The sequence below is a fragment of the Panulirus ornatus genome, chromosome 2 (assembly GCF_036320965.1).
Source record: "Panulirus ornatus isolate Po-2019 chromosome 2, ASM3632096v1, whole genome shotgun sequence".
Taxonomy (NCBI): domain Eukaryota; kingdom Metazoa; phylum Arthropoda; class Malacostraca; order Decapoda; family Palinuridae; genus Panulirus; species Panulirus ornatus.
The window spans coordinates 77232171-77258974 of NC_092225.1; the positions used below are offsets into that span (position 1 = coordinate 77232171).

The window sequence follows — 26804 nt, forward strand, 5'->3', positions numbered from 1 at the left end:
GTCGACCCCAGTATACCAAATAATTCCAATTCACTCTATTCCTTGCATTTCTTTCACCCTCCCATATGTTCAGGTCCTGATTGCTCAAAATCTTTTTCACTCCATCCTTCCACCTCTTCATCTGTTTCCTGGCGCTACCTTGCTGATGCAGGAAACAGCGATGAAACCATCTCACATACAGTCCTCATAAATTTCTTTTCCAACTCATTAACACTCCTCTAAACAACCCTATCCATAGCATATACCTCGCCACCATATAATATTGCTGGAATTACTACTGATTCAAACATACCCATTTTTGCTCTCCAAGATACCGTTCTCTCTTTCTACACATTCTTCATTGCTTTTAGAATCTTCGTCTCCTCCCCCAACCCATCACTCACTTCCACTTCTATGGTTCCATTTGCTGCCAAGGCTACTCCCAGAGAGACTGAAAACACTCCCTCCAATTTTCATCCACTGAAACATTCTATCTACCTTGCCCCTCAACCCTGCTGAACCTAATAACCTTGCTTTTATTCATATTTACTCTGAACTTTCTCTTTCATACACTTTTTGAAACTTAGTCACTAACATCTGCAGTATCTCACTCAAATCAGCCTCCAGTGCTGTATCATCGGCGAATAACAACTGAGTTACTTCCCAGGCTCTCTCATTCCCAACACAGTGCATACTCACCCTCTCTCCCGAACTTTTATATTTACCTCCCTCCACCCATCCATAAACAAATTCAACAACCACTGTGACATCACACATCCTTGCCACAGACCAACCTTCGCTGTGAACCAGTCACTCTCCTCTCTTCCTACTCATACACATGCCTTACACCCTTGATAAAAACTTCTCACTCCTTCCTGCAGCCTACCTCGCACACCATATATTCTTATAATCTTCCACAAAGCATCTCTATCAACCCTACCATATGCCTTTTCTAGATCCATAAATGCCACATACAAATCCATTTGTTTTCCTAAGAATTTCTCACACGCACCCTATAAAGTCATCACATAATCTACACATCCTCTACCACTTCTGAAACCACACTGCTCCTCCCAAACCTGAAGCTCTGTACATGCCTTCATCCTCTCAATCAGTATCCTCCCATACAATTTCCAGGAATACTCAACAAACTTATGCCTCTATAGTATAAATTCACCTTTATCCCCTTGCCTTTGTACAATGGCACTATAAATGCATTCCGCCAATCCTCAGGCACTTCACCATGATCCATACATACATTGAATATCCTAACCAACTAATCAACAACACAGTCGCCCCTTTTCTTAATAAATTCAACTGCAATACCATCCAAACCTGCCGGCTTAATGGATTTCATCTTCCGCAAAGCTTTCACCACCTCTTCTCTCTTAACCAAACCATTTTCCCAGATCCCTCTCACTTCGCACACCACCCTGACCTAAACACCCTACATCTGTCACTCTATCATCAAACATGTTCAGCAAACCTAAAAAATACTTGCTTCATCTTCTCAATTCGTCACTACCTTTTATCACTTCCCTTTCACCCCCTTCACCAATTTTTCCATTTGTTGTCTTGTCTTTTGCATGTTACTTACCTCCTTCCAAAACAGCATTCTATTCTCCTTAAGTTTAATGATATTCTCTTACCCCAACTCTTATTTGCCCTCTACTTCAACCCATGCACCTTTCTCTTGATCTCCTGCCACTTTCTATAATACGTCTCCTAATCATTTACACTCCTTCCATGTAAGTACTGCCCAAACACCTCTTTCATTAGTAATTTTACTTCATCTTCCTACCACTCTTTAATCTGCCCACCTCCTACCTTTTGCATGCTGCATGCATCTCCTGCCCATGCCATCAATGCTTCCCAAAATACCTCCCATTCCTCATGCACTCCCACCACTTCATCTACTCTCACATTTTGATCCCCAACATTATCTCTTCTTTTTTGAAAACCTCTACAAATGTTCATCCCTGCCTTCACCAGCTGCCCCTCTCAGCATATTTACATCCAAAAGTCTCTCTTATTACACTCCTGTCAACTGATATGTAATCTAATAATGCCAACTGCCCATCTCTCCTACTCACATACGTATACTCGTGTATATCTCTTCTTTTAAACCAGGTATTCCCAGTCACCGGTCTTTTTTTTTGCACACAACTCCACAAGCTCTTCACCATTTCCACTCATAACATTGAATAACCCTTGTGCTCCAGTTATACCCTTAACTGCCACATTATTCAACTTCGCATTTAAATTATCCATCACTAATACTGGGTCTCATGCACCAAAACTTCTGACACACTCACTAAACTGCTTCCAGAATGTGTGTCTCATGATCTTTCTTCTCATGACTAGGGGCATAAGCACCAATAATCACCCATCTCTTGCCATTTACTTTCAGATTTACTCACATCAATCTAGAATTTAGTTTCTTACAATATGTCACACATTCCTAGAATTTCTGCTTCAGGAGTAGTGCTACTCCTTCCTTAGCTCTTGTCCATTCACCAACCCCTGACTTCACTCTCAAGACATTTCCAAACCATTCTTCCCCTTTACCTTTGAGCTTCATTTCACTCAGAGCCAGAACATCTGTGGTCCCAGCGTGTTGTACAAGGCAACTAAAGGGGGGTGGGATACCCAACCAAAGTTCACCCATCATCCACCTGCATTTTTTCACAGGTCTCCCATTCCCAACAAACACCAAATTAAAATGTCCCAAGAAATACATAAGCACTGGTCCCCAACCTGATTTTGAAAACCATTCCAACAGATACATATCCATCAGAGACTCCACTTCCCAAACTAATATGAATCACACTCAACTGTGCTCAGGACACCACCTATTTCCACATCATTACAAACAATGATTCGATATATCTCACCATTCATAACCAAGGTACAACATGCACTCTAAAGACACTGAGCATCTACTCCTCAAGTTCCCTACACTCACCCTGCTTAAATTATCTCATGAAATCAAGACACTTCACAATTTATTCATGGTCAGTGGAAATGGCTGACCTGAGCACTGTCAAAGGCCTATAATAGGCAACCAGGGGTTGAAAGGTTAAAGTATGTCTGTACTGATTAGTTATTCAAATCATCTTTGATCTTCTGTAGAGGGTGAAAGAGAAGAAAGATCTTACGATCTGATCAAAATCCAAAATAATCCTCCTAAAACAAAAAACTTTAAACTAAAGTTCAGGTTGTATGTAAATCTAAATTTATAGGAACAGGCAGAATTTTTTCTTATTGGTCTCTACTTTCATTACTCATTTTCATACTTCTCTATCTGAAGATTCTATTCCATAAAATCATGAATTTCTGTCTCTAACATAAGAACAATGTGAAAACCAAAAATAACATTTGATCAAAACAATTTTCATTCATCAAATAATTCTGATCATATGATGTCGATTCTATCTAACACAAACCTTAAGTTCCTCTAATTCCTCTTCCTCCTCCCCTTCACTTTCTGAAGACGATGAAGATGATGACGATGATGATGATGATGATGATGACGAGGAAGAATCTGAACTTGAAGATGAAGATGAAGAATCATCCTTATCTTCTTCCTCATCTGATGACACATTACTACCTCCTGTAACCAAATGTGAATTTACAAATTACTAGAAATTACTATGTAGCACAGTACTATGGCCAGAAAGCAGTTTCCAACACTGAAAAGTTTGTTTTAGTAAACGTTTATGTATGAAGACAATCAGCCTTAGTAAACGTTTATGTGTGAAGACAATCAGTAAAGAGCATATAAGACTTCATAATCTTATAGCTATCATCTATATGCACAATAAATACGTATAATTCATGGGCTATATATCCATAAGAAAAATGCTATAATTCTCTTTTCTAATCACAACATATCCGACATTCCGCCAATCAAGCTAATTTTTCTACACACTTTGGCTGATGACCATGTCCCATTCAAACATCCCTCAATACTAGTTTCTGTGATGACATATACAGTCTTCTATAAACACTTTGGATACTTCAAACCTCAACATGACAGATACCCAACATCAACTTTCTGAACCTTTGCTGAGGAACATTCTCTGCAAATCTAGCTACAGTATGGATGATTTGTGGAGACTTTGGGGTCTTCACCCCGAACAGCCCAGAGTGGGCCCAGGCCACTGGATTGGGTCTTTGGTCGACCAAGCTGTTGGAAGCAGCATTTTCTTTTTCATTGGAGGCTCCAGTCATGGACAAAAGTCCACAGCAAGGATGGGCCTTACTTGAAATACAGAAATGTCCATGAAAGTGAAAAAGAAGAGACGGGAAAGTATTCAAAAATTCTGCAAGAAGTAAAAACCCTGTCCTTTAAAATGAACCAGGTCACAATTGTTGGAGAAGACACAAGAGGGTAGAGAGTTCCAAAGCTTTAAGGTGTAAGGAAAGATCTTTCTTTTCTTTCAAACTGTTCGCCATTTCCCGCATTAGCGAGGTAGCGTTAAGAACAGAGGACTGGGCCTTTGAGGGAATACCCTCACCTGGCCCAATTCTCTGTTCCTTCTTTTGAAAAAAAAAAAAAAAAAAAAAAAAAAAAAAAAAAAAAAATGGCTCCTGAGTTGTCAATGGCCACACAATAATCATGTGATCCAGCAGCTCACCAAGTATTGTGTGGTCTAGCTAGTGGTGGGGCCATGCAAGCAGCCATCCCTCAGAAGCAAAACCCAAAATTACACCTACAGGAGAGGGAAAGTGAACCAACATTGTGGCATAGGGCAAGTGAGTCAAGTTTTGAAGGTAGCCTGGGGAGTTTATAAGTTGGACCACTTTCGACTCAACTCTGTCAAGTGAGAATGCAGAGCCAGAATCACCCCAGACATGAAAGCAGTCCCACATGCAAGGACAGATCAATCCATTGTATAAACAGAGCAACTGTTTGGTAGAAATGAAATTTCAACATCTTTGCAGGACTTCCAGTTTCCTAAAGGCAGCTTTGCTATTTCTGTAATGTTGGGTTCCCAAGACAGAGCAGATGCTTCAGTAATACCAAATATGTTCACGGAGTAAAAGAGGTGGAATCACACGACCATCAATGGCTAAAGTTGAGAAATTTTTGATAAAAAGATGGGTAGAAACTGGGTTTTGGAGGCATTAAACTTAACCAGATTTCGTATACCCCACTGGGATATCCTGTACTAAGGAAACACAGCTTTCATCTACCCTACTGAGATATCCTATCCAAGTCTTAATTTACTGTGGAAGGTGTGTCGAGATGAGATGCAGACTACGCGAGAGAAGGAGCAGATTTGAAGGAGGTGGAAGAATACAGTGTTAAGGCAATGATGGATAAGTGCATTTGGTTATCTGGAGAAGAAAGGAAATCACTGATAAAAAGAAAAAAAAGTGCAGAAGACAGGACAAAACGTTGAGGGACACTGGTGTTGACGGAGAAAAGAATATCACCAATGGATCTCACCATATGGAAGCCATTCTTGTGTTCATGGAGAAGACTGAGATTCATGATGTATGAAGATATGGAAATTGAGGAGGGATTCACAGACTTTGGAAATGGTAGATGTCAAAACAACAGGACAATAGTTAGAGGGGTTAGAAAGGTCACTGTTCTTAGGGATGGTATTCAACAATGCATGCTTCAAAGGAGAAGGAAAAGTTCTCATTTTTGCACAGAAACAGAACAGACAAACAAGCAAGCAAATATGCAGGGATGGATGCCATCAAGACCGTAAGCCTTGCTTGTGTTCATGAGAAAACCATTTTTCAGAAGGATTGAAAAGAGATTATAGGAAGGGGTATAGGATTAGTAAGAGGAGCATAAGGGAGTGAAGAAATGTTAGAGTCATCAAAGGTAGAGTCAGAGGAGAAATGGGTCCAAAAAAGAGAGTGGCTTTGTCTGTGTGAGAGAGATCTATATTATGGTCAGAAAAGAAAAGTGAAGGAAAGGTAGAGCAAAGGAAGTTGTTAGAAATGCCCTTAGCAAAAGCCCAAAAAGATATATCTGCATGATGAGGTGAGGTTATCACACTTCCTTTACATAAAGTAATATAGGTACACCACCGAATTTCCGGCAACTGATGGTTCGGCACCTCCTTTTGACCAGACAAAATTACATAAGGGAACTTGAAATTACCGCAGCCACCAGACTAGTTTACTAGGCGCCCACAGATGGCGTTGTGTGTAGGGCATGCTTATTTACATTCTTTACACTGCACTTGTTGGTGGTGATGCCAAAATTCTGTGAGATTCTTAGCTTATTCTGCTGAAATTTAACCCTAGCTATGGCTTCTAAGACATATGAGAGTGTCAGGCATGGAGTCAAATGTAAACACCAGTCCATATCGATCCAAGATAAAGCAGAACTATCGAAAAAAAAATGGACCATGGTGTTTCGGTGAGTAAGCTGTATGACAACTACTTCAACTTCAAGTGCCCCAGATGTCTTACCTACAACATCAGAAATTTAAGATGAAACGATCAACTACGAAACAGACAGTAATTCTGATTGCCCTCACCTTTCAGACCTTTGGGATTAGCTTTACAGTTCCAGTGAAAGTTTAAATTCTGCCACTCTGGGAGCAGCAGTGCTGCAGCATGCTTTGTAAGTACAGATATTAACATTATACTTTGTCTCTGTCTCCCATGTTAGCGAGGTAGCGCAAGGACATAGATGAAAGAATGGTCCAACCCACCCACATACACATGTATATACATACACATCGACACACGCACATATACATACCTATACATTTAAACGTATATATATATATATAAATATATATATATATATATATATATATATATATATATATATATATATATATATATATATATATATATGGAAGAATATGTGGAAGTTGAGAACATTATCTCGGAAAGCAAAAATGGCTATGTTTGAAGGAATAGTGGTTCCAACAATGTTGTATGGTTGCGAGGCGTGGGCTATGGATAGAGTTGTGCGCGGGAGGATGGATGTGCTGGAAATGAGATGTTTGAGGACAATGTGTGGTGTGAAGTGGTTTGATCGAGTAAGTAACGTAAGGGTAAGAGAGATGTGTGGAAATAAAAAGAGCGTGGTTGAGAGAGCAGAAGAGGGTGTTTTGAAATGGTTTGGGCACATGGAGAGAATGAGTGAGGAAAGATTGACCAAGAGGATATATGTGTCGGAGGTGGAGGGAACGAGGAGAAGAGGGAGACCAAATTGGAGGTGGAAAGATGGAGTGAAAAAGATTTTGTGTGATCGGGGCCTGAGCATGCAGGAGGGTGAAAGGAGGGCAAGGAATAGAGTGAATTGGATCGATGTGGTATACCGGGGTTGACGTGCTGTCAGTGGATTGAATCAGGGCATGTGAAGCGTCTGGGGTAAACCATGGAAAGCTGTGTAGGTATGTATATTTGCGTGTGTGGACGTGTATGTACATACATGTGTATGGGGGTGGGTTGGGCCATTTCTTTCGTCTGTTTCCTTGCGCTACCTCGCAAACACAGGAGACAGCGACAAAGCGAAAAAAAAAAAATATATATATATATATATATATGTATGTAGCATTTATGGATCTGGAGAAGGCATATGATAGAGTTGATAGAGATGCTCTGTGGAAGGTATTAAGAATATATGGTGTGGGAGGAAAGTTGTTAGAAGCAGTGAAAAGTTTTTATCGAGGATGTAAGGCATGTGTACGTGTAGGAAGAGAGGAAAGTGATTGGTTCTCAGTGAATGTAGGTTTGCGGCAGGGGTGTGTGATGTCTCCATGGTTGTTTAATTTGTTTATGGATGGGGTGGTTAAGGAGGTGAATGCAAGAGTTTTGGAAAGAGGGGCAAGTATGAAGTCTGTTGTGGATGAGAGAGCTTGGGAAGTGAGTCAGTTGTTGTTCGCTGATGATACAGCGCTGGTGGCTGATTCATATGGGAAACTGCAGAAGCTGGTGACTGAGTTTGGTAAAGCGTGTGAAAGAAGAAAGTTAAGAGTAAATGTGAATAAGAGCAAGGTTATTAGGTACAGTAGGGTTGAGGGTCAAGTCAATTGGGAGGTGAGTTTGAATGGAGAAAAACTGGAGGAAGTAAAGTGTTTTAGATATCTGGGAGTGGATCTGGCAGCGGATGGAACCATGGAAGCGGAAGTGGATCATAGGGTGGGGGAAGGGGGCGAAAATCCTGGGAGCCTTGAAGAATGTGTGGAAGTCGAGAACATTATCTCGGAAAGCAAATATGGGTATGTTTGAAGGAATAGTGGTTCCAACAATGTTGTATGGTTGTGAGGCGTGGGCTATGGATAGAGTTGTGTGCAGGAGGGTGGATGTGCTGGAAATGAGATGTCTGAGGACAATGTGTGGTGTGAGGTGGTTTGATCGAGTAAGTAATGTAAGGGTAAGAGAGATGTGTGGAAATAAAAAGAGCGTGGTTGAGAGAGCAGAAGAGGGTGTTTTGAAATGGTTTGGGCACATGGAGAGAATGAGTGAGGAAAGATTGACCAAGAGGATATATGTGTCAGAGGTGGAGGGAACGAGGAGAAGTGGGAGACCAAATTGGAGGTGGAAAGATGGAGTGAAAAAGATTTTGTGTGATCGGGGCCTGAACATGCAGGAGGGTGAAAGGAGGGCAAGGAATAGAGTGAATTGGATCGATGTGGTATACTGGGGTTGACGTGCTGTCAGTGGATTGAATCAGGGTATGTGAAGCGTCTGGGGTAAACTATGGAAAGTTCCGCTTCCATGGTTCCATCCGCTGCCAGATCCACTCCCAGATATCTAAAACACTTTACTTCCTCCAGTTTTTCTCCATTCAAACTTACCTCCCAACTGACTTGACCCTCAACCCTACTGTACCTAATAATCTTGCTCTTATTCACATTTACTCTTAACTTTCTTCTTTCACACACTTTACCATACACAGATATAAACATACACCATACACAGATATAAACATATATACACATGTACATAATTCATACTAGCTGCCTTTATTCATTCCTGTTGCCACCCCACCACACATGAAATGACAACCCCCTCCCCCAGAACGTGTGCGAGGTAGTGCAAGGAAAAGACAACAAAGGCCACATTTGTTCATACTCAGTCTCTAGCTGTCATGTATAATGCACCGAAACCACAGCTCCCTTTCCATATCCAGGCCCCATAAGACTTTCCATGGTTTACCCCAGATGCTTCATATGCCCTGGTACAATCCATTAACAGCATCTCGACCCCGGTAAACCATATTGTTCCAATTCACTCAATTCCTTGCACGCCTTTCATCCTCCTGCATGTTCAGGCCCCTATTGCTCAAAATCTTTTTCATTCCATCCCTCCACCTACAATTTGTCTCCCACTTCTCCTTGTTCCCTCCACCTCTGACACATATATCCTCTTTGTCAATCTTTCCTCACTCATTCTCTCCATGTGACCAAACCATTTCAAAACACCCTCTTCTGCTCTCTTAACCACACTATTTTTATAACAAACATTTCTCTTACCCTTTCATTACTTACTCATCAAACCACCCTCCTCCACACAACCCTATCTATAGCCCATGCCTGGCAACCATATAACATTGTTGGAACCACTATTCCTTCAAGTATAACCATTTTTGCTTCCTGAGATAATGTTCTCACCTTCCACACATTCTTCAACGCTCCCAGAACTTTTGCCCCCTCCCCCACCCTGTGACTCACTTCCACTTCCATGACTCCATCCGCTGCCAAATCCACTCCCAGATATCTAAAACACCTCACTTCCTCCAGTTTTTCTCCATTCAAACTTACTTCTCAACTGACTTGTCCCTCAACCCTACTGTACCTAATAACCTTGCTCTTATTCACATTTACTCTCAGCTTTCTTTTTTCACACACTTTACCAAACTCAGTCACCAGCTTCTGCAGTTTCTCACCTGAATCAGTCACCAACTGACTCACTTCCCAAGCTCTCTCATTCACAACAGACTGCATACTTGCCCCTCTCTCCAAAACTCTTCCATTCACCCCCCTAACAACCCCATCCATAAACAAATTAAACAATCATGGAGACATCATGCACCCCTGCTGCAAACCGACATTCACTGAGAACCAATCACTTTCCTCTCTTCCTACTCATACATATGCCTTACATCCTCGATAAAACCTTTCCATTGCTTCTAGCAACTTGCCTCCCACACCATATACTCTTAATACCTTCCTCAGAGCATCTCTATCAACTCTATCATATGCCTTCTCCATTTGTTTTTCTAAAGTATTTCTCATATACATTCTTCAAAGCAAACATTGATCCACACATCCTCTACCACTTCTGAAACCACACTGGTCTTCCCTAATCTGATTGCTCTGTACATGCCTTCACCCTCTCAATCAATACCCTCCTATATAATTTCCCAGGTATACTCAACAAACTTATACCTCTGTAATTTGAGCACTCACCTTTATCCCCTTTGCCTTTACACAATGGCACTATGCATGCATTCCGCCAATCCTAAGGCACCTCACCATGAGTTATACACACATCAAATATCCTTACCAACCAGTCAACAACACAGTCACCCCCATTTTTAATAAATTCCACTGCAATACCATCTAAACCTGCCGCCTTGCCAGCTTTCATTTTCCACAAAGCTTTTACTACCTCTTCTCTGCTTACCAAATCATTCTCCTTAACCCTCTCAATTTGCACACCACCTTGACAATTACACCCTATATCTGCCACTCTATCATCTAACACATCTAACAAACCTTCAAAATACTCACTCCATCTCCTTCTCACATCACCACTACTTGTTATCACCTCCTCATTAGCCCCCTTCACCAATGTTCCCATTTGTTCTCTTGTCTTATGCACATTATTTACCTCCTTCCAAAACATATTTGTATTCTCCCTAAAATTTAATGATACTCTCTCACCCCAACTCTCATTTGTCCTCTTTTTCACCTCTTGCACCTTTCTCTTGACCTGCCTCTTTCTTTTATACATCTCCCACTCATTCACACAATTTCCCTGCAAAAATCATCAAAATGCCTCTCTCTTCTCTTTCACTAATAATCTTACCTCTTCATCCCACCACTCACTACCCTTTCTAATCTGCCCACCTCCCATGCTTCTCATGCCACAAGCATCTTTTACGCAAGCCATCACTGATTCCCTAAATACATCCCATTCCTCCCCCACTCCCCTTACGTCCTCTGCTCTCACCTTTTTCCATTCTGCACCCAGTCTCTCCTGGTGCTTCCTCACACAAGTCTCCTTCCCAAGCTCACTTACTCTCACCACTCTCTTCACCCCAACATTCTCTCTTCTTTTCGGAAAACTCTACAAATCTTCACCTTAGTCTCCACAAGATAATGATCAGACATCCTCCAGTTGCACCTCTCAGCACATTAACATCCAAAAGTCTCTCTTTGCCATGCCTATCAGTTAACACGTAATCCAATAACACTCTCTGGCCACCTCTCCTACTTACACACGTATACTTATGTATATCTTTCATACAATATCTTTTTGAATTATTTTGGTGTGACTAAAGATTATTTGGAGAAAGAAGATATCTAGCATTGTCAGAGATTCAAGATGGAGTGAAGGAACTGGAGCTTTAAGCAGAAAAACTGAGCCCAGCAACCCTTGGCCATACCTCGACAAATACATCAAACCCTTGATCTAACAGACTGGGCAAATGATGTTACATTAATCAATAATAATAAAAAAATAAAAAAATAAAAATTCTCAAATGCCACAACATGCACATTTCCTATCGCAATTATTTTTGGCGACCTGGCGTATAATCAATTTGTTTCAGTCTCAGGCTGCCTCAAGCTATTGTGCAGTCAGGTTGTACAAAGAGAACTGTGACTTTACTTAATATACAATTTTGCAATGCTTACAATTCAAAATGACATAAAGTGATAGAAGTTAAAAGAAAGCATGTGAACTCTATAATGTATTACTGCACACTGTATCAAAAAATGGCCCATAGGTTACATTCGATTTAACGGACTGTCGACATAAACAGATGTCCTCAACTCTGCATAGTGGGTCTACTACAGCAGACATTTGGACATGTGTCTATAGGTATGCTTAAATTTTAATCATATTACTTTTATTTCAATTACAAGGAACACTAATAAACTGTAAGTTAATTCACTTCATGACAATGCTCTTAAAACATAAATGAATATCTTATATAGGGGAAGAGCAGTGTGGTTTCAGAAGTGGTAGAGGATGTGTGGATCAGGTGTTTGCTTTGAAGAATGTATGTGAGAAATACTTAGAAAAGCAAATGGATTTGTATGTAGCATTTATGGATCTGGAGAAGGCATATGATAGAGTTGATAGAGATGCTCTGTGGAAGGTATTAAGAATATATGGTGTGGGAGGAAAGTTGTTAGAAGCAGTGAAAAGTTTTTATCGAGGATGTAAGGCGTGTGTACGTGTAGGAAGAGAGGAAAGTGATTGGTTCTCAGTGAATGTAGGTTTGCGGCAGGGGTGTGTGATGTCTCCATGGTTGTTTAATTTGTTTATGGATGGGGTTGTTAGGGAGGTAAATGCAAGAGTCTTGGAAAGAGGGGCAAGTATGAAGTCTGTTGGGCATGAGAGAGCTTGGGAAGTGAGGCAGTTGTTGTTCGCTGATGATACAGCGCTGGTGGCGGATTCATGTGAGAAACTGCAGAAGCTGGTGACTGAGTTTGGTAAAGTGTGTGGAAGAAGAAAGTTAAGAGTAAATGTGAATAAGAGCAAGGTTATTAGGTACAGTAGGGTTGAGGGTCATGTCAATTGGGAGGTGAGTTTGAATGGAGAAAAACTGGAGGAAGTGAAGTGTTTTAGATATCTGGGAGTGGATCTGTCAGCGGATGGAACCATGGAAGCGGAAGTGGATCATAGGGTGGGGGAGGGGGCGAAAATTTTGGGAGCCTTGAAAAATGTGTGGAAGTCGAGAACATTATCCCGGAAAGCAAAAATGGGTATGTTTGAAGGAATAGTAGTTCCAACAATGTTGTATGGTTGCGAGGCGTGGGCTATGGATAGAGTTGTGTGCAGGAGGATGGATGTGCTGGAAATGAGATGTTTGAGGACAATGTGTGGTGTGAGGTGGTTTGATCGAGTAAGTAACGTAAGGGTAAGAGAGATGTGTGGAAATAAAAAGAGCGTGGTTGAGAGAGCAGAAGAGGGTGTTTTGAAATGGTTTGGGCACATGGAGAGAATGAGTGAGGAAAGATTGACCAAGAGGATATATGTGTCGGAGGTGAAGGGAACGAGGAGAAGAGGGAGACCAAATTGGAGGTGGAAAGATGGAGTGAAAAGGATTTTGTGTGATCGGGGCCTGAACATGCAGGAGGGTGAAAGGAGGGCAAGGAATAGAGTGAATTGGAGCGATGTGGTATACAGGGGTTGACGTGCTGCCAGTGGATTGAATCAAGGCATGTGAAGCGTCCGGGGTAAACCATGGAAAGTTCCGCTTCCATGGTTCCATCCGCTGCCAGATCCACTCCCAGATATCTAAAACACTTTACTTCCTCCAGTTTTTCTCCATTCAAACTTACTCCCAACTGACTTGACCCTCAACCCTACTGTACCTAATAATCTTGCTCTTATTCACATTTACTCTTAACTTTCTTCTTTCACACACTTTACCATACACAGATATAAACATACACCATACACAGATATAAACATATATACACATGTACATAATTCATACTAGCTGCCTTTATTCATTCCTGTTGCCACCCCACCACACATGAAATGACAACCCCCTCCCCCAGAACGTGTGCGAGGTAGTGCAAGGAAAAGACAACAAAGGCCACATTTGTTCATACTCAGTCTCTAGCTGTCATGTATAATGCACCGAAACCACAGCTCCCTTTCCATATCCAGGCCCCATAAGACTTTCCATGGTTTACCCCAGATGCTTCATATGCCCTGGTACAATCCATTAACAGCATCTCGACCCCGGTAAACCATATTGTTCCAATTCACTCAATTCCTTGCACGCCTTTCATCCTCCTGCATGTTCAGCCCCTATTGCTCAAAATCTTTTTCATTCCATCCCTCCACCTACAATTTGTCTCCCACTTCTCCTTGTTCCCTCCACCTCTGACACATATATCCTCTTTGTCAATCTTTCCTCACTCATTCTCTCCATGTGACCAAACCATTTCAAAACACCCTCTTCTGCTCTCTTAACCACACTATTTTTATAACAAACATTTCTCTTACCCTTTCATTACTTACTCATCAAACCACCCTCCTCCACACAACCCTATCTATAGCCCATGCCTGGCAACCATATAACATTGTTGGAACCACTATTCCTTCAAGTATAACCATTTTTGCTTCCTGAGATAATGTTCTCACCTTCCACACATTCTTCAACGCTCCCAGAACTTTTGCCCCCTCCCCCACCCTGTGACTCACTTCCACTTCCATGACTCCATCCGCTGCCAAATCCACTCCCAGATATCTAAAACACCTCACTTCCTCCAGTTTTTCTCCATTCAAACTTACTTCTCAACTGACTAGTCCCTCAACCCTACTGTACCTAATAACCTTGCTCTTATTCACATTTACTCTCAGCTTTCTTTTTCACACACTTTACCAAACTCAGTCACCAGCTTCTGCAGTTTCTCACCCGAATCAGTCACCAACTGACTCACTTCCCAAGCTCTCTCATCCACAACAGACTGCATACTTGCCCCTCTCTCCAAAACTCTTCCATTCACCCCCCTAACAACCCCATCCATAAACAAATTAAACAATCATGGAGACATCATGCACCCCTGCTGCAAACCGACATTCACTGAGAACCAATCACTTTCCTCTCTTCCTACTCATACATATGCCTTACATCCTCGATAAAACCTTTCCATTGCTTCTAGCAACTTGCCTCCCACACCATATACTCTTAATATACCTTCCTCAGAGCATCTCTATCAACTCTATCATATGCCTTCTCCATTTGTTTTTCTAAAGTATTTCTCATATACATTCTTCAAAGCAAACATTGATCCACACATCCTCTACCACTTCTGAAACCACACTGGTCTTCCCTAATCTGATTGCTCTGTACATGCCTTCACCCTCTCAATCAATACCCTCCTATATAATTTCCCAGGTATACTCAACAAACTTATACCTCTGTAATTTGAGCACTCACCTTTATCCCCTTTGCCTTTACACAATGGCACTATGCATGCATTCCGCCAATCCTAAGGCACCTCACCATGAGTCATAAACACATCAAATATCCTTACCAACCAGTCAACAACACAGTCACCCCCATTTTTAATAAATTCCACTGCAATACCATCTAAACCTGCCGCCTTGCCAGCTTTCATTTTCCACAAAGCTTTTACTACCTCTTCTCTGCTTACCAAATCATTCTCCTTAACCCTCTCAATTTGCACACCACCTTGACAATTACACCCTATATCTGCCACTCTATCATCTAACACATCTAACAAACCTTCAAAATACTCACTCCATCTCCTTCTCACATCACCACTACTTGTTATCACCTCCTCATTAGCCCCCTTCACCAATGTTCCCATTTGTTCTCTTGTCTTATGCACATTATTTACCTCCTTCCAAAACATATTTGTATTCTCCCTAAAATTTAATGATACTCTCTCACCCCAACTCTCATTTGTCCTCTTTTTCACCTCTTGCACCTTTCTCTTGACCTGCCTCTTTCTTTTATACATCTCCCACTCATTCACACTATTTCCCTGCAAAAATCATCAAAATGCCTCTCTCTTCTCTTTCACTAATAATCTTACCTCTTCATCCCACCACTCACTACCCTTTCTAATCTGCCCACCTCCCATGCTTCTCATGCCACAAGCATCTTTTACGCAAGCCATCACTGATTCCCTAAATACATCCCATTCCTCCCCCACTCCCCTTACGTCCTCTGCTCTCACCTTTTTCCATTCTGCACCCAGTCTCTCCTGGTGCTTCCTCACACAAGTCTCCTTCCCAAGCTCACTTACTCTCACCACTCTCTTCACCCCAACATTCTCTCTTCTTTTCGGAAAACTCTACAAATCTTCACCTTAGTCTCCACAAGATAATGATCAGACATCCTCCAGTTGCACCTCTCAGCACATTAACATCCAAAAGTCTCTCTTTGCCATGCCTATCAGTTAACACGTAATCCAATAACACTCTCTGGCCACCTCTCCTACTTACACATGTATACTTATGTATATCTTTCATACAATATCTTTTTGAATTATTTTGGTGTGACTAAAGATTATTTGGAGAAAGAAGATATCTAGCATTGTCAGAGATTCAAGATGGAGTGAAGGAACTGGAGCTTTAAGCAGAAAAACTGAGCCCAGCAACCCTTGGCCATACCTCGACAAATACATCAAACCCTTGATCTAACAGACTGGGCAAATGATGTTACATTAATCAATAATAATAAAAAAATAAAAAAATAAAAATTCTCAAATGCCACAACATGCACATTTCCTATCGCAATTATTTTTGGCGACCTGGCGTATAATCAATTTGTTTCAGTCTCAGGCTGCCTCAAGCTATTGTGCAGTCAGGTTGTACAAAGAGAACTGTGACTTTACTTAATATACAATTTTGCAATGCTTACAATTCAAAATGACATAAAGTGATAGAAGTTAAAAGAAAGCATGTGAACTCTATAATGTATTACTGCACACTGTATCAAAAAATGGCCCATAGGTTACATTCGATTTAACGGACTGTCGACATAAACAGATGTCCTCAACTCTGCATAGTGGGTCTACTACAGCAGACATTTGGACATGTGTCTATAGGTATGCTTAAATTTTAATCATATTACTTTTATTTCAATTACAAGGAACACTAATAAACTGTAAGTTAATTCACTTCATGACAATGCTCTTAAAACATAAATGAATATCTTATATAGGGGAAGAGCAGTGTGGTTTCAGAAGTGGTAGAGGATGTGTGGATCAGGTGTTTGCTTTGAAGAATGTATGTGAGAAATACTTAGAAAAGCAAATGGATTTGTATGTAGCATTTATGGATCTGGAGAAGGCATATGATAGAGTTGATAGAGATGCTCTGTGGAAGGTATTAAGAATATATGGTGTGGGAGGAAAGTTGTTAGAAGCAGTGAAAAGTTTTTATCGAGGATGTAAGGCGTGTGTACGTGTAGGAAGAGAGGAAAGTGATTGGTTCTCAGTGAATGTAGGTTTGCGGCAGGGGTGTGTGATGTCTCCATGGTTGTTTAATTTGTTTATGGATGGGGTTGTTAGGGAGGTAAATGCAAGAGTCTTGGAAAGAGGGGCAAGTATGAAGTCTGTTGGGCATGAAAGAGCTTGGGAAGTGAGGCAGTTGTTGTTCGCTGATGATACAGCGCTGGTGGCGGATTCATGTGAGAAACTGCAGAAGCTGGTGACTGAGTTTGGTAAAGTGTGTGGAAGAAGAAAGTTAAGAGTAAATGTGAATAAGAGCAAGGTTATTAGGTACAGTAGGGTTGAGGGTCATGTCAATTGGGAGGTGAGTTTGAATGGAGAAAAACTGGAGGAAGTGAAGTGTTTTAGATATCTGGGAGTGGATCTGTCAGCGGATGGAACCATGGAAGCGGAAGTGGATCATAGGGTGGGGGAGGGGGCGAAAATTTTGGGAGCCTTGAAAAATGTGTGGAAGTCGAGAACATTATCCCGGAAAGCAAAAATGGGTATGTTTGAAGGAATAGTAGTTCCAACAATGTTGTATGGTTGCGAGGCGTGGGCTATGGATAGAGTTGTGTGCAGGAGGATGGATGTGCTGGAAATGAGATGTTTGAGGACAATGTGTGGTGTGAGGTGGTTTGATCGAGTAAGTAACGTAAGGGTAAGAGAGATGTGTGGAAATAAAAAGAGCGTGGTTGAGAGAGCAGAAGAGGGTGTTTTGAAATGGTTTGGGCACATGGAGAGAATGAGTGAGGAAAGATTGACCAAGAGGATATATGTGTCGGAGGTGAAGGGAACGAGGAGAAGAGGGAGACCAAATTGGAGGTGGAAAGATGGAGTGAAAAGGATTTTGTGTGATCGGGGCCTGAACATGCAGGAGGGTGAAAGGAGGGCAAGGAATAGAGTGAATTGGAGCGATGTGGTATACAGGGGTTGACGTGCTGCCAGTGGATTGAATCAAGGCATGTGAAGCGTCCGGGGTAAACCATGGAAAGCTGTGTAGGTATGTATATTTGCGTGTGTGGACGTGTGTATGTACATGTGTATGGGGGGGGTTGGGCCATTTCTTTCGTCTGTTTCCTTGCGCTACCTCGCAAACGCGGGAGACAGCGACAAAGTATAAAAAAAAAAAAAAAAAAAAATTTCCAACAGAATCAAATCAATGTATCCCATAATCCATTTCATTTCAGGTCATGGGGATGACTGTACACTGGATTGACCAGGAAACTCTCCTCAGGCAAAAGTCAGTGTGCAGATGACTCACCGGATGACACCTTCAATGTCCTTTCAAAAAAAGATGCACAAGGTCCACTTCTACCTCGCAATCAAGTCAAATGTCTGCAGGACTACTACTAACAATGGTAGCAACTTCATCAAGGCATTTAAGTAAGCAGATTTTTCTTAAATTTCATTATTTGCATTCCTTTACTTTTCTATTACCTAAATTTTCATTTTTTCTATAACACTGAATAAAAACTTAAGTTAACTGTGTTTCATTGTGCAGCGTCTCTGGCAAAAGGGATGAGAAGCTGCCTTGAGGAGGTCCAGGAAGAGGAATAAGAAGGTGTGGGGCAGACCGATGATGTGGATATCATTCAGGTTGATGATCTGGCATTGGTAATGAAAGGTAAATAGGTATTATTGATAATTTTTTGATTTCTTTCACTTTCTATAAGTCATTTTATTTTCACTCAATCATACTAATTAAATATATTCAACATTAATTTTCAGCCAGCTCCATAGAAGATATTGAATAGGTCCTGTCAAAGCACACAAGGAGCACTATGAACTTAGTGGCCACCTCAGATGTTAACATGGTCTTGAAGGGCTCACCATCCAACAGGAAGATGTACCAGACCGCTTTTGGTAAAGCTACAGAGCTGTGGAACAAGCAGGCAAGAAGTTCCCAAGTCTCAGACATCATCAAGGCTGAGATAGGGATGCTGCTGACTGTCCCCACCGTTCCAAGATGGAACTCCATCTACAACGGGGTGTCTCATCTGGTTAACAGGGAGAAGCTTCATGGACTACATTGGGCGTGTAACATTCTTGGGGTACCTCCAATCTCATCTAGTGAGTAATTTTTACTTTTCTTTTTCATTCTATTTTACTTTTCTTTTTGAGAAAGGTATAAATGCTAAAACTGAAATGTAAAGAATATGATATAAAAACAAAGAAAATTAAGTACGACTAAAATATCTATAGTTTTTCTTTCAGCTGATATTTTTTTCTTCAAAGAGTATCTTGAGGTGATGCTACCGGTCTGCAAGGCATTGGACATCATGCATGGGGAGGACAAAGCCTACTTGGGGCACTTCTGCCCACCTTGGCCCTCTCTCTCAAAATGTTGAAAGAGATGAAGGAAAGCAGTGATATCAAGATGTGTCAGCCAGTGGTAGTTACTGTCTGGAATGGCATCAAAAGCAGGCTTGGTCCCATTTTTTAAAACATGGACTTTCTCTTGGCAGCTGCACTACACCCTCAGCTCAAATTGGGCTAGGTGAGACTGTTGGAGGACAACATCAAGTTTGATATCGAGGAAATCACATCCAAGGTGAAGATACACAGATGGTGATCATGGTGAAGATTCTGATGGACACAGGAAGGAACCTACCAGCCGTGAGGATGAGAATGACCAGGATGAGGACTTCTTTGGGGATCTCAACAAAAAAGAGGCAAAAAGCAAAGAACCCTAGACCAAGTTGGTAGAAACATTTCTCAGCAAGAGGCCTGTGAAACCCTTCATCATCAACAAATACTCATCCCCAAGCCCAGTGTTGAAGTATTTGTTCATAAAGTTTCAAACACCTATCCCTTCCAGTGCTGCCGTACAGTGACTCTTCTACTCAGGGAAAGATGTCCTCAAGCCAAAAAGGTCAGGGCTCAGTAAAAGCCATTTACAAATGCTGGTTTTCATGAAGGAAAAATGAAGTATAAATTGTAATTACTTGTATTAATTGAATACTATTAATTACTATTTGCATTACTTGTACAAGTGTTTTCAATTGGTTATTTGTTTCATTTTAAATAAACATTTTTCACTGATAATAAATGAAGGGACCATCAAGGACCGAGTTGGTCCTAGTTCCTTTCTTTGGTAAGGAACATGATCAGGACCATCGATCCATTTTGAGTCAAGGACTGGGACCAGGACCATTGGTCCTTTTTGAGGACTGAGTGCCCACCTTTGCTCATTTGAAGTTATTTCCTTTTCTTTTTAAGAGTTCCTCATGTGAACTCAACTGACTCCTAATCATTAACTGTATGAAAAATCAGCCAGGTATTTATAGTAAGTTAGAAGTTAACACATCAATCAACGAAAACCACCATTTTCTTAGATCACATCAATTAATGTGGATATCCACTTGAGAGTTAACTAAATAAAAATCAACAGGATCAGTGGATAAGCTCATTACAGGCCAAAACATCCTGTTTCTAATTCATGTGCTTCCACAAAATCTTGCAAAGTGTCAGAAAAGTAACTAACCTGAATCATCTGATGACCGCTTTGGTTTTCTTTTAACTACATTAATGTGGATATCCACTTAAGGGTTAACTAAATAAAAATCAACAGGATCAGTAGATAAGCTCATTACAGGCCAAAATATCCTGTTCCCAATTCATGTGCTCCACATGAAACTGGAATTGCTTCCACAAAATCTTGCCAAGAGTGTCAAAAAAGTAACTAACCTGAATCATCTGATGACCACTTCGGTTTTCTTTTAACTGAAGAAGGTGATGGCTTGCTTTTCGATACGGGAACAAGATCATCAGGTCCAGAATCCAAATCAGATGACTCACCCGTTTTTTGTCTCGACTGTTTACTGTCTTCATCAGATATTACTCCTCGACTATCTTCATCCATGCAGGGGGGAGAAGGTGGTTTGATCTTATGCTGTAAGGAAAAGTAAAAAACTGCTCAAAGTTCTAACTTTAAGATAAGTAACATTGTTGAAGTGAATGCAATACAAATTATTCAATATATCTTTTACTCCTTTCTCATTTAAAGAGGGCAGATCAAGAATATAAAGCCAACTGGCTCATTCACAGAATAGTCTCAAAATTCATCCAGCATTAGGATACACAGAGACTTCAACAATTATGGTGCTTTTCAACTTTCCAATCTGCATAACAAGGTGATCTGTCATATGAGCCTTATAGCTCCACAATACCATCCTCACACACTATATTCCTCACTAAAAATAATCGATGATCAGGCACCCTCATCTAGCATACTCTCCACAATTCACTAACTGCATTTATCCAATTCTCATAGTCTAACTAATTTTCTGGTGCTCTTCACCCATACCAACCTAAATCTTATTTAGTAATCCAACATCTCCCACACATCTTACTATACCCTATCAACTTATAAGGCATTCTTCTCTATATCTTTCTACTTATTTCTTCACAAAACGTATCTTTCTTTTTTCATTTATTACTCTTTATATTCTCCTCTTCCATATAAATTGTATATGTAATAATTCTCCACCATTCATATTTTCTGCATATCTGGAATTAGGAGAACTAAGCTTCTTCATCCCTATATTACAACTGAAATGAGCATTACATTAAGCAGACTTCTTGCACACCACAAAAATACCTTTTTTCATCAGAACTGTTAGTGTAATTCTAAATTACCTTCTCCATATGACTCTACTCAAATATCTAATCCCCACCCACCATCCCTCCACTACTTCTGCTAGCAATATCTATGCATTAACTTCAGTTCTATACCACAATCATATAAGTAATGGCAGCTCACATTTTATACATATCTTTTACTTTCATATGTATTTCTTTCATAAACAGTAATATGTGTTATTACTGACTGTGCATCATGAGGCTCATCTGTACCTCCATCCTACCAACACCACCTCTGCCTGGGTATCTATGTTTTACTTCAGCTCTACAATAAGGTCACAGGTTATGTCGACTTTTTATGTTGAAGGCTCCAGTCACAGATGAAGGTCCACATCAAGGATAGGCCTTAATTGAAATATAGAGAGAATTATAAAGCAGAAAAAGAAAAGACACTGGAAAGTATTCACGAATTTTGGAGGAAGTGAAAGAACTGTCTTTTGAAATGTGCCAGGTCATAGTTATTGGGAAAGACATGAAAAGATAGAGAGTTCCAAAGCTGCAATGTGTACAGAAAGAAGCAGGTATCAAAATGGCCCACCTTTGAGTTACAGACGACCACACAATAATCATGTGACACAGCAGCTTGCCAAATATTGAGTGGTCTGACTAGTGGTGGGGGCACACAAGTAGCCAGCTCCGAGGAGCAGAAACCAAAGTAATACTTACAAAGTAATATTCTTTCTCCCCTATCCCCTGGGGATAGGGGAGAAAGAATACTTCCCACGTATTCCCTGCGTGTCGTAGAAGGCGACTAAAAGGGGAGGGAGCGGGGGGCTGGAAATCCTCCCCTCTCGTTTTTTTTTAATTTTCCAAAAGAAGGAACAGAGAATTGGGCCAGGTGAGGGTATTCCCTCAAAGGCCCAGTCCTCTGTTCTGAACGCTACCTCGCTAATGCGGGAAATGGCGAATAGTTTGAAAGAAAGAAAAAGAGAGAAAAAGAACCAACATTGCTGTGTCAAGCAAGGGAGTCAAGTTTGATAGAAAGCCTGGGACAGTTTATAAGTCGAACTGCTTTTGACTCAACTCTGTCAAGCGTACAGAGACAGAACATCCCAAATGTGAGAGCAGTACTCCACACAAGGATGAATCAATCTCTTGTATAAAAGGAGCAACAGTTCACAAGAGAGGTAGTTTCGACATCTAAACAGGACACCTAGTTCCTTTACCTTTGCATTTGATTTTTCTGATCTCACAGAGGGAAGCACAAAAAAAGACCTTATTCTTTGGCATTTTTCATATCTGAACATGAAGAAAGTATTTAAGGGTAACATGTGGTAAGCAAGATCATGAGAGGCAAGTGTTTTGGGAGTGAGTGAATTGGTAGTTTTGATGCACAAGACCGGGTTATAGTGATAGGTGATTTGAATGCAAAGGTGAGTAATGTGGCAGTTGAGGGAATAATTGGTGTACATGGGGTGTTGTTAATGGAAATGGTAAAGATGCTTGTAGATTTGTGGGCCGAAAAAGGATTGGTGATTGGGAATACCTGGTTTAAAAAGAGAGATATACATAAGCATACATATGTAAGTAGGAGAGATGACTAGAGAGCATTACTGGATTACGTTTAATTGATGGGTGTGTGAAAGAGAGACTTTTGGATGTTAATGTGCTGAGAGGTGCAACTGGAGGGATGTCTGATCATTATCTTGTGGAGACTAAGGTGAAGATTTGTATGGGTTTTCAGAAAAGAAGAGTGAATGTTGGGGTGAAGAGGGTGGTGAGAGTAAGTGAGCTTGGGAAGGAGACTTGTGTGAGGAAGTACCAGGATAGACTGAGTGCAGAATGGAAAAATGTGAGAGCAAATGAAGTAGGGGGAGTGGGGGAGGAATGGGATGTATTTAAGGAAGCAGTGATGGCTTGCACAAAAGATGCTTGTGGTATGAGAAGCATGGAAGGTGGGCAGATTAGAAAGGGTGTGTGGCGGGGTGGCGATGGGAGTGAATAAAGGCAGCAAGTATGAATTATGTGCATGTGTATATATGTGTATATAGGGGAGAAAGAATACTTCCCATGTATTCCCTGCGTGTCGTAGAAGGCGACTAAAAGGGAGGGAGCGGAGGGGGCTGGAAATCCTCCCCTCTCGGTTTTTTTTTTTAATTTTCCAAAAGAAGGAACAGAGAAGGGGGCCAGGTGAGGATATTCCCTCAAAGGCCCAGTCCTCTGTTCTTAATGCTACCTCGCTATCACGGGAAATGGCGAATAGTGGGAAAGAAAAAGAAAAAGTCTGTGTATGTTATCATTTATTATATCATTATTTTACTTTGTCGCTCTCTCCCGCGTTAGTGAGGTAGTGGAAGGAAACAGACGAAAGAATGGCCCAACCCACCCACATACACATGTATATACATACACGTCCACACACGCACATATACATACCTATACATCTCAATGTATACATATATATATATATATATATTCTTTTTTTTTTTTTGCTTTGTCGCTGTCTCCCACGTTTGCGAGGTAGCGCAAGGAAACAGACGAAAGAAATGGCCCAACCCACCCCCATACACATGTATATACATACGTCCACACACGCAAATATACATACCTACACAGCTTTCCATGGTTTACCCCAGACGCTTCACATGCCCTGATTCAATCCACTGACAGCACGTCAACCCCAGTATACCACATCGATCCAATTCACTCTATTTCTTGCCCTCCTTTCACCCTCCTGCATGTTCAGGCCCCGATCACTCAAAATCTTTTTCACTCCATCTTTCCACCTCCAATTTGGTCTCCCACTTCTCCTCGTTCCCTCCACCTCTGACACATATATCTTCTTCGTCAATCTTTCCTCGCTAATTCTCTCCATGTGACCCGAACATTTCAAAGCACCCTCTTCTGCTCTCTCACCCACACTCTTTTTATTACCACACATCTCTCTTACCCTATTATTACTTACTCAATCAAACCACCTCACACCACATATTGTCCTCAAACATCTTATTTCCAGCATATCCACCCTCCTGTGCACAACTCTATCCATAGCCCATGCCTCGGAACCATATAACATTGTTGGAACCACTATTCCTTCAAAACATACCCATTTTTGCTTTCCGAGATAATGTTATCGACTTCCACACATCTTCAACGCTCAGAACTTTTGCCCCCTCCCCCATCCTACGATTCACTTCCGCTTCCATGGTTCCATTCGCTGCCAAATCCACTCCCAGATATCTAAAACACTTAACTTCCTCCAATTTTTCTCAATTCAAACTTACCTCCCAATTGACTTGTCCCTCAACCTTACTGTACCTAATATGTACCTAATGGTAAACAGAGAAGAGGCAGTAAAAGCTTTGCGGAAGATGAAAGATGGCAAGGCAGCAGGGTTTGGAAGGTATTGCAATGGAATTTATTAAAAAAGGGGTGACTGTATTGTTGACTGGTTGGTAAGGTTATTTAATGTATGTATGACTCATGGTGAGGTGCCAGAGGATTAGCAGAATGCTTGCATAGTGCCATTGTACAAAGGCAAAGGGGATAAGAGTGAGTGCTCAAATTACAGAGGTATAAGTTTGCTGAGTATTCCTGGGAAATTATATAGGAGGGGACTGATTGAGAGGGTGAAGGCATGTACAGAGCATCAGATTGGGGGAGAGCAGTGTGGAAGTGGTAGAGGATGTGTGGATCAGGTGTTTGCTTTGAAGAATGTATGTGAGAAATACTTACAAAAGCAAATGGATTTGTATGTAGCATTTATGGATCTGGAGAAGGAATATGATAGAGTTAATAGAGATGCTCTGTGAAAGGTATTAAGAATATATGGTGTGGGAGGCAAGTTGTTAGAAGCAGTGAAAAGTTTTTATCGAGGATGTAAGGCACGTGTATGTGTAGGAGGAGAGGAAAGTGATTGGTTCTCAGTGAATGTTGGTTTGCGGCAGAGGTGCATGATGTCTCCATGGTTGCTTAATTTGTTTATGGATGGGGTTGCTAGGGAGGTGAATGCAAGAGTTTTGGAAAGAGGGGCAAGTATGCGGTCTGTTGTGGATGAGAGAGCTTGGAAAGTGAGTCAGTTGTTGTTCACTGATGATACAGCGCTGGTGGCTGATTCGTGTGAGAAACTGCAGAAGCTGGTGACTGAGTTTGGTAAAGTGTGTGAAAGAAGAAAGCTGAGAGTAAATGTGAATAAGAGCTAGGTCATTAGGTACAGTAGGGTTGAGGGACAAGTCAATTGGGAGGTAAGTTTGAATGGAGAAAAACTGGAGGAAGTAAAGTGTTTTAGATATCTGGGAGTGGATTTGGCAGTGGATGGAACCATGGAAGCGGAAGTGAATCATAGGGTGGGGGAGGGGGCGAAAGTTCTGGGGAGCGTTGAAGAATGTGTGGAAGTCGAGAACATTATTTCGGAAAGCAAAAATGGGTATGTTTGAAAGAATAGTGGTTCCAACAATGTTATATGGTTGCGAGGTGTGGGCTAAAGAGAGAGTTGTGAAGAGGAGGGTGGATGTGCTGGAAATGAGATGTTTGAGGACAATGTGTGGTGTGAGGTGGTTTGATTGAGTAAGTAATAATAGGGTAAGAGAGATGTGTGGTAATAAAAAGAGTGTGGTTGAGAGAGCAGAAGAGGGTGTTTTGAAATGGTTTGGTCACACAGAGAGAATGAGTGAGGAAAGATTGACAAAGAGGATATATGTGTCAGAGGTGGAAGGAACGAGAAGTGGGAGACCATATTGGAGGTGGAAAAATGGAGTGAAAAAGATTTTGTGTGATCGGGGCCTGAACATGCAGGAGGGTGAAAGGGTTGCAAGGAATAGAGTGAATTGGAATGATATGGTTATCCCTGGGGATAGGGGATTAAGAGTACTTCCCACGGGGGGCTGGAAATCCTCCCCTCTCGGTTTTTTTTTAATTTTCCAAAAGAAGGAACAGAGAATTGGGCCAGGTGAGGGTATTCCCTCAAAGGCCCAGTCCTATGTTCTTAATGCTACCTCGCTAATGCGGGAAATGGCGAATAGTTTGAAAGAAAAAGAAAGGAATGATATGGTACATCGGGGTCAATGTGCTGTCAATGGATTGAACTTGGGCATGTGA

General features: G+C 41.2%; 1 protein-coding gene across 1 annotated transcript in view; it reads right to left on the reverse strand.

The window, feature by feature from the left end:
• Positions 1 to 26804, reverse strand: part of Set1 (SET domain containing 1) — a 350690-nt gene that overhangs the window by 152868 nt on the left and 171018 nt on the right. Inside the window, 2 exon segments of the mRNA XM_071668303.1 lie at positions 3426 to 3592; positions 20814 to 21018. Of these exon segments, the coding sequence (XP_071524404.1) occupies positions 3426 to 3592; positions 20814 to 21018 (372 nt within the window).